The sequence below is a fragment of the Siphateles boraxobius genome, unplaced genomic scaffold (assembly GCF_051911475.1).
Source record: "Siphateles boraxobius isolate OS27281-9 unplaced genomic scaffold, OSU_SipBor_1 69, whole genome shotgun sequence".
Lineage (NCBI taxonomy): Eukaryota > Metazoa > Chordata > Actinopteri > Cypriniformes > Leuciscidae > Siphateles > Siphateles boraxobius.
In genome coordinates, this window is record NW_027509196.1 from 95001 (window position 1) to 107500 (window position 12500).

At 44.3% G+C, this 12500-nt stretch overlaps 1 protein-coding gene across 2 annotated transcripts in view; it reads right to left on the reverse strand.

Annotated features, from left to right (window-relative positions):
• The window catches only part of LOC143723105 (calcium-independent phospholipase A2-gamma), a 31921-nt gene that overhangs the window by 5448 nt on the left and 13973 nt on the right, over positions 1-12500 (reverse strand). For both annotated transcript variants that reach the window (XM_077215069.1, XM_077215068.1), the window contains exon 10: positions 7580-7775. In XM_077215069.1, coding sequence (XP_077071184.1) covers positions 7580-7775 — 196 coding nt within the window. The remainder of the gene's footprint in view (positions 1-7579; positions 7776-12500) is intronic.

Sequence of the window (12500 nt, forward strand, 5' to 3'; positions counted from 1 at the left end):
AGTTATGGGTCAGGTTATTGAGTGAGTAACAGTGGATTAACCCTCGGTGTGTGTGTAGTTATGGGTCAGGTTAGTGAGTGAGTAACAGTGGAGTAACCCTCGGTGTGTGTGTAGTTATGGGTCAGGTTATTGAGTGAGTAATAGTGGATTAACCCTCGGTGTGTGTGTAGTTATGGGTCAGGTTAGTGAGTGAGTAACAGTGGATTAACCCTCGGTGTGTGTGTAGTTATGGGTCAGGTTATTGAGTGAGTAACAGTGGATTAACCCTCGGTGTGTGTGTAGTAATGGGTCAGGTTAGTGAGTGAGTAACAGTGGAGTAACCCTCTGTGTGTGTAGTTATGGGTCAGGTTATTGAGTGAGTAACAGTGGATTAACCCTCGGTGTGTGTGTAGTTATGGGTCAGGTTAGTGAGTGAGTAACAGTGGAGTAACCCTCGGTGTGTGTGTAGTTATGGGTCAGGTTAGTGAGTGAGTAACAGTGGAGTAACCCTCGGTGTGTGTGTAGTTATGGGTCAGGTTAGTGAGTGAGTAACAGTGGATTAACCCTCGGTGTGTGTGTAGTTATGGGTCAGGTTATTGAGTGAGTAACAGTGGATTAACCCTCGGTGTGTGTGTAGTTATGGGTCAGGTTAGTGAGTGAGTAACAGTGGATTAACCCTCGGTGTGTGTGTAGTTATGGGTCAGGTTAGTGAGTGAGTAACAGTGGATTAACCCTCGGTGTGTGTGTGTAGTTATGGGTCAGGTTAGTGAGTGAGTAACAGTGGATTAACCCTCGGTGTGTGTGTAGTTATGGGTCAGATTAGGGAGTGAGTAACAGTGGAGTAATCCTCGGTGTGTGTGTAGTTATGGGTCAGGTTATTGAGTGAGTAACAGTGGATTAACCCTCGGTGTGTGTGTAGTTATGGGTCAGGTTAGTGAGTGAGTAACAGTGGAGTAACCCTCGGTGTGTGTGTAGTTATGGGTCAGGTTATTGAGTGAGTAATAGTGGATTAACCCTCGGTGTGTGTGTAGTTATGGGTCAGGTTAGTGAGTGAGTAACAGTGGATTAACCCTCGGTGTGTGTGTAGTTATGGGTCAGGTTATTGAGTGAGTAACAGTGGATTAACCCTCGGTGTGTGTGTAGTAATGGGTCAGGTTAGTGAGTGAGTAACAGTGGAGTAACCCTCGGTGTGTGTAGTTATGGGTCAGGTTATTGAGTGAGTAACAGTGGATTAACCCTCGGTGTGTGTGTAGTTATGGGTCAGGTTAGTGAGTGAGTAACAGTGGATTAACCCTCGGTGTGTGTGTAGTTATGGGTCAGGTTATTGAGTGAGTAACAGTGGATTAACCCTCGGTGTGTGTGTAGTTATGGGTCAGGTTAGTGAGTGAGTAACAGTGGATTAACCCTCGGTGTGTGTGTGTAGTTATGGGTCAGGTTATTGAGTGAGTAACAGTGGTTTAACCCTCGGTGTGTGTGTAGTTATGGGTCAGGTTAGTGAGTGAGTAACAGTGGATTAACCCTCGGTGTGTGTGTAATTATGGGTCAGGTTAGTGAGTGAGTAACAGTGGAGTAACCCTCGGTGTTGGTGTAGTTATGGGTCAGGTGAGTGAGTAACAGTGGATTAACCCTCGGTGTGTTGGTGTAGTTATGGGTCGGATTAGCGAGTGAGTAACAGTGGATTAACCCTCGGTGTGTATGTAGTTATGGGTCAGGTTAGTGAGTGAGTAACAGTGGAGTAACCCTCGGTGTTGGTGTAGTTATGGGTCAGGTGAGTGAGTAACAGTGGATTAACCCTCGGTGTGTTGGTGTAGTTATGGGTCGGATTAGCGAGTGAGTAACAGTGGAGTAACCCTCGGTGTGTGTGTGTGTGTAGTTATGGGTCAGATTAGCGAGTGAGTAACAGTGGAGTAACCCTCGGTGTTGGTGTAGTTATGGGACAGGTTAGTGAGAAACAGTGGAGCAACCCTCGGTGTGTGTGTGTAGTTATGGGTCAGGTTAGTGAGTAACAGTGGAGTAACCCTTGGTGTTGGTGTAGTTATGGTTCAGGTGAGTGAGTAACAGTGGAGTAACCCTTGGTGTGTATGTAGTTATGGGTCAGGTTAGTGAGTAACAGTGGAGTAACCCTCGGTGTGTGTGTAGTTATGGGTCAGGTGAGTGAGTAACAGTGGAGTAACCCTCGGTGTTGGTGTAGTTATGGGTCAGGTTAGTGAGTAACAGTGGAGTAACCCTAGGTGTGTGTGTAGTTATGGGTCAGATGAGTGAGTAACCCTCGGTGTTGGTGTAGTTATGGGTCAGGTTAGTGAGTAAGATTGGAGTAACCCTCGGTGTGTGAGTAGTTATGGGTCAGATTATTGAGTAACAGTGGAGTAACCCTCGGTGTTGGTGTAGTTATGGGTCAGGTTAGGGATTGAGTTACAGTGGAGTAACCCTCGGTGTGTTGGTGTAGTTATGGGTCAGATTAGTGAGTAACAGTGGAGTAACCCTCGGTGTGTGTGTGTAGTTATGGGTCAGGTTAGTGAGTAACAGTGGATTAACCCTCGGTGTGTGTGTAGTTATGGGTCAGGTTATTGAGTGAGTAACAGAGGATTAACCCTCGGTGTGTGTGTAGTTATGGGTCAGGTTATTGAGTGAGTAACAGTGGAGTAACCCTCGGTGTGTGTGTAGTTATGGGTCAGGTTATTGAGTGAGTAACAGTGGATTAACCCTCGGTGTGTGTGTAGTTATGGGTCAGGTTAGCGAGTGAGTAACAGTGGAGTAACCCTCGGTGTGTGTGTGTAGTTATGGGTCAGGTTAGTGAGTGAGTAACAGTGGAGTAACCCTTGGTGTTGGTGTAGTTATGGGTCAGGTGAGTGAGTAACAGTGGAGTAACCCTTGGTGTGTATGTAGTTATGGGTCAGGTTAGTGAGTAACAGTGGAGTAACCCTCGGTGTGTGTGTAGTTATGGGTCAGGTGAGTGAGTAACAGTGGAGTAACCCTCGGTGTTGGTGTAGTTATGGGTCAGGTTAGTGAGTAACAGTGGAGTAACCCTAGGTGTGTGTGTAGATATGGGTCAGATGAGTGAGTAACCCTCGGTGTTGGTGTAGTTATGGGTCAGGTTAGTGAGTAAGATTGGAGTAACCCTCGGTGTGTGAGTAGTTATGGGTCAGATTATTGAGTAACAGTGGAGTAACCCTCGGTGTTGGTGTAGTTATGGGTCAGGTTAGGGATTGAGTAACAGTGGAGTAACCCTCGGTGTGTTGGTGTAGTTATGGGTCAGATTAGTGAGTAACAGTGGAGTAACCCTCGGTGTGTGTGTGTAGTTATGGGTCAGGTTAGTGAGTAACAGTGGATTAACCCTCGGTGTGTGTGTAGTTATGGGTCAGGTTATTGAGTGAGTAACAGTGGATTAACCCTCGGTGTGTGTGTAGTTATGGGTCAGGTTATTGAGTGAGTAACAGTGGAGTAACCCTCGGTGTGTGTGTAGTTATGGGTCAGGTTATTGAGTGAGTAACAGTGGATTAACCCTCGGTGTGTGTGTAGTTATGGGTCAGGTTAGTGAGTGAGTAACAGTGGATTAACCCTCTGTGTGTGTGTAGTTATGGGTCAGGTTATTGAGTGAGTAACAGTGGATTAACCCTCGGTGTGTGTGTAGTTATGGTTCAGGTTAGTGAGTGAGTAACAGTGGATTAACCCTCGGTGTGTGTGTAGTTATGGGTCAGGTTAGCGAGTGAGTAACAGTGGAGTAACCCTCGGTGTGTGTGTGTAGTTATGGGTCAGGTTAGTGAGTGAGTAACAGTGGAGTAACCCTCGGTGTTGGTGTAGTTATGGGTCAGGTGAGTGAGTAAAAGTGGATTAACCCTCGGTGTGTTGGTGTAGTTATGGGTCAGATTAGCGAGTGAGTAACAGTGGATTAACCCTCGGTGTGTGTGTAGTTATGGGTCAGGTTAGTGAGTGAGTAACAGTGGAGTAACCCTCGATGTGTGTGTGTAGTTATGGGTTAGATTAGGGAGTGAGTAACAGTGGAGTAACCCTTGGTGTGTGTGTGTGTGTGTGTAGTTATGGGTCAGATTAGCGAGTGAGTAACAGTGGAGTAACCCTCGGTGTTGGTGTAGTTATGGGACAGGTGAGTGAGTAACAGTGGAGTAACCCTTGGTGTGTATGTAGTTATGGGTCAGGTTAGTGAGTAACAGTGGAGTAACCCTCGGTGTGTGTGTAGTTATGGGTCAGGTGAGTGAGTAACAGTGGAGTAACCCTCGGTGTTGGTGTAGTTATGGGTCAGGTTAGTGAGTAACAGTGGAGTAACCCTAGGTGTGTGTGTAGATATGGGTCAGATGAGTGAGTAACCCTCGGTGTTGGTGTAGTTATGGGTCAGGTTAGTGAGTAAGATTGGAGTAACCCTCGGTGTGTGAGTAGTTATGGGTCAGATTATTGAGTAACAGTGGAGTAACCCTCGGTGTTGGTGTAGTTATGGGTCAGGTTAGGGATTGAGTAACAGTGGAGTAACCCTCGGTGTGTTGGTGTAGTTATGGGTCAGATTAGTGAGTAACAGTGGAGTAACCCTCGGTGTGTGTGTATAGTTATGGGTCAGGTTAGTGAGTAACAGTGGATTAACCCTCGGTGTGTGTGTAGTTATGGGTCAGGTTATTGAGTGAGTAACAGTGGATTAACCCTCGGTGTGTGTGTAGTTATGGGTCAGGTTATTGAGTGAGTAACAGTGGAGTAACCCTCGGTGTGTGTGTAGTTATGGGTCAGGTTATTGAGTGAGTAACAGTGGATTAACCCTCGGTGTGTGTGTAGTTATGGGTCAGGTTAGTGAGTGAGTAACAGTGGATTAACCCTCTGTGTGTGTGTAGTTATGGGTCAGGTTATTGAGTGAGTAACAGTGGATTAACCCTCGGTGTGTGTGTAGTTATGGGTCAGGTTAGTGAGTGAGTAACAGTGGATTAACCCTCGGTGTGTGTGTAGTTATGGGTCAGGTTAGCGAGTGAGTAACAGTGGAGTAACCCTCGGTGTGTGTGTAGTTATGGGTCAGGTTAGTGAGTGAGTAACAGTGGAGTAACCCTCGATGTTGGTGTAGTTATGGGTCAGGTGAGTGAGTAACAGTGGATTAACCCTCGGTGTGTTGGTGTAGTTATGGGTCAGATTAGCGAGTGAGTAACAGTGGATTAACCCTCGGTGTGTGTGTAGTTATGGGTCAGGTTAGTGAGTGAGTAACAGTGGAGTAACCCTCGGTGTGTGTGTAGTTATGGGTTAGATTAGGGAGTGAGTAACAGTGGAGTAACCCTCGGTGTGTGTGTGTGTGTGTAGTTATGGGTCAGATTAGCGAGTGAGTAACAGTGGAGTAACCCTCGGTGTTGGTGTAGTTATGGGACAGGTTAGTGAGAAACAGTGGAGCAACCCTCGGTGTGTGTGTGTAGTTATGGGTCAGGTTAGTGAGTAACAGTGGAGTAACCCTTGGTGTTGGTGTAGTTATGGGTCAGGTGAGTGAGTAACAGTGGAGTAACCCTTGGTGTGTATGTAGTTATGGGTCAGGTTAGTGAGTAACAGTGGAGTAACCCTCGGTGTGTGTGTAGTTATGGGTCAGGTGAGTGAGTAACAGTGGAGTAACCCTCTGTGTTGGTGTAGTTATGGGTCAGGTTAGTGAGTAACAGTGGAGTAACCCTAGGTGTGTGTGTAGTTATGGGTCAGGTGAGTGAGTAACCCTCGGTGTTGGTGTAGTTATGGGTCAGGTTAGTGAGTAACAGTGGAGTAACCCTCGGTGTGTGTGTAGTTATGGGTCAGGTTAGTGAGTAACAGTGGAGTAACCCTCGGTGTGTGTGTAGTTATGGGTCAGGTGAGTGAGTAACAGTGGAGTAACCCTCGGTGTTGGTGTAGTTATGGGTCAGGTTAGTGAGTAACAGTGGAGTAACCCTCGGTGTGTGTGTCTAGTTATGGGTCAGGTGAGTGAGTAACAATGGAGTAACCCTCGGTGTTGGTGTAGTTATGGGTCAGGTTAGTGAGTAACAGTGGAGTAACCCTCGGTGTGTGTGTAGTTATGGGTCAGATTAGTGAGTAACAGTGGAGTAACCCTCGGTGTTGGTGTAGTTATGGGTCAGGTTAGGGATTGAGTAACAGTGGAGTAACCCTCGATGTGTTTGTGTAGTTATGGGTCAGATTAGTGAGTAACAGTGGAGTAACCCTCGGTGTGTTGTTGTAGTTATGGGTCAGGTTAGAGAGTGAGTAACAGTGGAGTAACCCTCTGTGTTGGTGTAGTTATGGGTCAGGTTAGGGAGTGAGTAACAGTGGAGTAACCCTCGGTGTGTTGGTGTAGTTATGGGTCAGATTAGTGAGTAACAGTGGAGTAACCCTCGGTGTGTGTGTAGTTATGGGTCAGGTGAGTGAGTAACAATGGAGTAACCCTCGGTGTGTGTGTGTAGTTATGGGTCAGGTTAGTGAGTAACAGTGGAGTAACCCTTGGTGTTGGTGTAGTTATGGGTCAGGTGAGTGAGTAACAGTGGAGTAACCCTTGGTGTGTATGTAGTTATGGGTCAGGTTAGTGAGTAACAGTGGAGTAACCCTCGGTGTGTGTGTAGTTATGGGTCAGGTGAGTGAGTAACAGTGGAGTAACCCTCGGTGTTGGTGTAGTTATGGGTCAGGTTAGTGAGTAACAGTGGAGTAACCCTAGGTGTGTGTGTAGTTATGGGTCAGGTGAGTGAGTAACCCTCGGTGTTGGTGTAGTTATGGGTCAGGTTAGTGAGTAACAGTGGAGTAACCCTCGGTGTGTGTGTAGTTATGGGTCAGGTTAGTGAGTAACAGTGGAGTAACCCTCGGTGTGTGTGTAGTTATGGGTCAGGTGAGTGAGTAACAGTGGAGTAACCCTCGGTGTTGGTGTAGTTATGGGTCAGGTTAGTGAGTAACAATGGAGTAACCCTCGGTGTGTGTGCCTAGTTATGGGTCAGGTGAGTGAGTAACAATGGAGTAACCCTTGGTGTTGGTGTAGTTATAGGTCAGGTTAGTGAGTAACAGTGGAGTAACCCTCGATGTGTGTGTGTAGTTATGAGTCAGATTAGTGAGTAACAGTGGAGTAACCCTCGGTGTTGGTGTAGTTATGGGTCAGGTTAGGGATTGAGTAACAGTGGAGTAACCCTCGATGTGTTGGTGTAGTTATGGGTCAGATTAGTGAGTAACAGTGGAGTAACCCTCGGTGTGTTGTTGTAGTTATGGGTCAGGTTAGGGAGTGAGTAACAGTGGAGTAACCCTCTGTGTTGGTGTAGTTATGGGTCAGCTTAGGGAGTGAGTAACAGTGGAGTAACCCTCGGTGTGTTGGTGTAGTTATGGGTCAGATTAGTGAGTAACAGTGGAGTAACCCTCGGTGTGTGTGTAGTTATGGGTCAGGTGAGTGAGTAACAATGGAGTAACCCTCGGTGTGTTGGTGTAGTTATGGGTCAGGTTAGGGAGTGAGTAACAGTGGAGTAACCCTCGGTGTTGGTGTAGTTATGGGTCAGGTTAGGGAGTGAGTAACAGTGAAGTAACCCTCGTGTGTTGGTGTAGTTATGGGTCAGGTTAGGGAGTGAGTAACAGTGGAGTAACCCTCGGTGTTGGTGTAGTTATGGGTCAGATTAGTGAGTAACAGTGGAGTAACCCTCAGTGTTGGTGGCGCTGCTGATGACGTTGCTGAGCTTGGTTTTCAGACTGGTGAAGGACACGCTGTTGCTGCCGGCGCTCTCGAAGCGGCCGGTCCCCAGGGACACCACACACTGCAGCGCGACGTCCGGCCACAGACACTGGCACTCGTGGATGGCCAGAGCCGTGGGGTTGTTGATCAGCATCCCACCGTCCTGCACACACACACACACACACACACACACACACACACACACACACGCTGTCTTGGTAACCAGGTAACACTTTACAATAAGGTTCATTAGTTAACATTAGTTAATGCACAGTGAACTAGAGCCCTGCGCGGGACTGTTTTCTTCATCCCGCTCCCGCGCCCGCCGAATTTCTGACCATTACCGCCCGCTCCCGCAACGTATGTGTTACACTCCCGCCCGTTTCCGCAATATGTATGTCCACTCCCGCCCGTACCCGCAAAACTCTGAGAATTTATTCCCGCACAATAATAGAGATGCATTGATTTTGTGTCTTCTGCCGTCCCCCAGGAAAAAACAAGTATTTGTATTGCTATTATTAAAGAGCTTCATGGGGTTGTTTGTTTCGTTTCCCTGGCCTGCATGTATTCTGACGCACTGATCAGGAAGATGAATAGTAGCCTGGCTATCGGGGACATCTAAAACGCTTAGGCTACCGCGCGTTTCTTTAGACTTCAAGTACTTTAATTTTGGCTATTGAAGTAGGCTATTCCGTCATAGGTTTGATTGGTCCTGGTGTAAACGTGCTTACATTTTGTGCTGTAAATACCTCGTTTCAGGTTATTTTCCACGTCATTTATTGACATCTCATTCTCCATCATGTGAACTAGGCTGCCTCCCGATCCCGCAGGTTTTTTTTTAGCCGCCCATTCCCGCCCGCAGCAAAATTCAAACTGCCCGCTCCCGCGAGATTTGCGCTGGGTCCCGGGACTCAATCCCAATGCAGCCCTCTACTGTGAACTGACATGAACAGCTGTATTTGTATTAACTAACATTAACAAAGATGAATAAATACCGTAACAAATGTATTGCTCATTGTTATTTCTAATGTTAACTAATGAAGCTTGTAAAGTGTTACCATTAACCCTACAGGGATTCTGTATCATATTCTAAGAGATCCACATGATCTGATAAACCTGTGTATCTCCAGTTCTTCTGTCTGATTGATCGTTTACACTTCAAATCTGCACTGATTTTATCAAGTAATCTTAATAACTACTTTGATATTGTTAATAATATTTCAGCTGAACTGAAGCAGGTTTACTTGCTAGTAAAACTAGTTGTTCATAAACTAAGCATTTCAACATTATCTTACTAAGACTTATTATTGGCAGATATTGATATTTAAATGCATTGTATGTAAGTATCTGCTATAGTGCTCTAAAGATCTCAGTGATTTACATTACAAGCATCAGATTTTCAGCACAGCATATTAATGCTCAGTTTGAGTCTCTGAATATAATTGAGCTGTTTTTCCTTCATATTCTCATTATATCAGACTATGAGCCATAAAGCCCGATTTATCAAACAAAAAACACATATGCAAACATGTTTAGAATAATTTGGTTTAGGGGTTCAATAAACTGTTACATTTAAAAATACATATATTTTTCTGACTATTACTTCACACGTCAGGCTTTACAGGATTAATAATGACTCAAACTTTGTATTTTAAAGAATATTAATTTTAACAGTAAACCACTTTGTTTGCCAAAAAATAAAAGGAATCGTTACATTTTCATTTGATTACATTTAAAGGATTATTAAAAGTGTTGATGTTTTATGACTTTGTTTGATTACCACGTTTTTGTTAATACAAAATTTAATTAAATCCAGAAAAATTGAAACAGACAACACTGGATTTCTGAAAGGCTTATTCTGATTTGTTTTGTGTGTAATTTTTTTTAAATCAAATGCTTAACTTCAATTCATTAGACATGCTTTTTGATTATTAAAATTCAATTAAGGAATCCAGAATATTTTACAAAGGAATTAATTTAAACATGGGAAAAAAATTAAACATATTTGGTAACACTTTACAATAAGGTTCATTAGTTAACATGAACTAAGAATGAACAATACTTCTTCAGCATTTATTAATCTTAGTTAATATTAATTTCAACATTTATTAATACGTTATTAAAATCAAAGGTTGTATCTGTTAACATTAATTAATACACTGTGAACTAACATGAACAAACAATGAACAGCTGGATTTTTATTAACTAACATTAACAAAGATTAATAAATACTGTAACAAATGTATTGCTCATTGTTAGTTCATGTTAGTTAATGCATTCACCAATGTTAACTAATGAACCTTAATGTAAAGTGTTCCCCATATTTCTTTTTACTGTAGTAACTGCAGTATTTTAACTCTTTACACTGAAAGTGCAGATCGCAGAAATCTTTTTTACCCATAATGCCCTGCCCTGAGTCACATTCCTCAGTTCAGTGTGACATCATCATTAGACAGCTGTCAATCACAGTAATTACGAATCACATCACATCCTCTTCGTAGACGATCACTATCTTCCTAAATCACAGCAGAAACTCCTTCTAAATGACTGTTGTTTTCTGCTGATGTAATCCAGACCGTGTGGGCGGGGAGATTAATATTAGCCAATGATATCACAGCGCAACATTCACAATCCATTAAAATCCTGATCAAATATTATAAATATTATAAGAAATATATAAGAGTTTGACTCTAAGATACGTCACTTTACAGACATTAAGTGAGTGTTTGATGTCCGTTTTCTTGTTTTATATCCCATCGCTCTCAGTCTCTATATTTAATTCATATAACACTTCACAGCGATCATCTACTTCAGAGTAAAGTCAAAAGTGTTCGGCAGGTCAAAGGTCAAAGAGGTCGAGAGATATTGAGGGCCATTCTGATAAATAAAACACCGATAATCTCCACATGAACTTCCTCGAAACATCTCACTGTGATTTCATTAATCAGAATAAAGAGCAGAAGTTCTTGTTGAAGCGCCTGATCTCAGTCTCTCTTCTCCGACGAAGGACAGATCCATCTTTATTTATCAGAGTTACACAAGAGTGAGTGTGTGTGATTCGCTCTACACACACACTGGATACATGATGTTCGTCTGTATTTCTGTCTCGTTTTCCAGCACAAATATCTAAACATTCTTACATCAAGAAACATTTACTACAACATGACTGAAGATATGAAGGCTTGCTAACAGAATAATGCATCAGTGCAGTCTCTCTTCTCTTTCTGTCACACTCTTTATCAGCGTCACTCGCAGCTCATGCAGCCTGTGACTGCAGAGGTCAGAGGTCACGGAGGAGTAATTGGATAATGATGCGTGATGACCTCTCCTGACCCGTCGAGTCACACTGAAACTCTGTACACCACAAACACAGAACACAGGCGTAATATCTTCAGTCGTTGTTCTTCTACTGTAAATGTCTTGATTTAAGAATGTTTAGATGTTTGTGCTGGAAAACGAGACACACACATCATGATTTATTCACTGTGGGTTCCTCATTTCTCACACATATCTGAGGCTCTTCAAGCGCTGCGGTTAATCGCCAATTACTGCTTTAATTGCTCGTCGTAAAGACAGCTCAAACTCACAGATGTGAGGATCTCAAACGCTCATCTGAGGATCACACACACGAGCACAGAGACTCACTCACACTAAACGAGTTTCAGAGAAGCTTCTGTGTGTTACAGAAACTGAGGCTTCATCAAACACACACACTGACTCATCTGAGACTGATTCTCTCACACAGACACACACACACACACACACACACACACACACACACACACACACACACACACACACACACACACACACACACATTGACTTATTTGAGGCTGATTCTCACACACACACACACACACACACACACACACACACACACACACACACACACACACACACACACACACACACTGACTCATCTGAGACTGATTCTCTCTCACACACACACACTGACTCATCTGAGACTGATTCTCACACACACACACACACACACTGACTCATCTGAGACTGATTCTCACACACACACACACACACACTGACTCATCTGAGACTGACTCACAGGAAACAGTGAGAATGTAGCACTGAACGAACACAAGAGCTGTTGTGCTGTCACACACACACACACACACACACACACAAACACACACACACACACACACACACACACACACACACACACACACACACACACACACACACACACACACACACACACACACACACACATACAGACACACACACTTCACTGCCATGTCTGCCTGCCCATAATTCCCTCTGACACGAGTCGAGACAGGAGGAGTCACAGTCATGTGATCAGGAGGAAAACATGGTTTTACTAGGGGTCGGGGCCGGATATAGGCATGGGCAAGGAGGGGCAATGCACCCCCAAATGCCGTGACTGCCCCCCAAACCTGATGGCATGCAAAGATCCCAAATTTAAAAAAGATTTCAAGAAAAATGGTCAGAGTGAGCGCTCTCTGCTCTCTATCCCTCATTCAAAGTAGCTACTGATTGGTAGATGCATAGGGAGGGCGTGGCCGCTTCTCCGGCTTGTGGTGAACCTGCTGAGCTTCACGTCTCAGTCAGTCACTGCAGAGCGGAGCACGCAGACACACTGTGACAGTGACAAACTTTGCAATGACATTCTTGTCGCAAAAATTATGTTGGAAAAAGAATTCAAAAAGACTAATGATGATGAGAACGTAGAGTTTGTAGACCTCTCCACCATTTGCACATATCTACACGGGTATAAGAATGCCTTTCCTCAGCTCCATCGCATGTATGTGACCTCACTTGTGATTGGAATATTATCTGCATCATGCGAGAGCTCTTTCTCCACTTTGTCTCGTGTTCTTACCCCCTTCCGCCGCACTATGCTACATGAAAG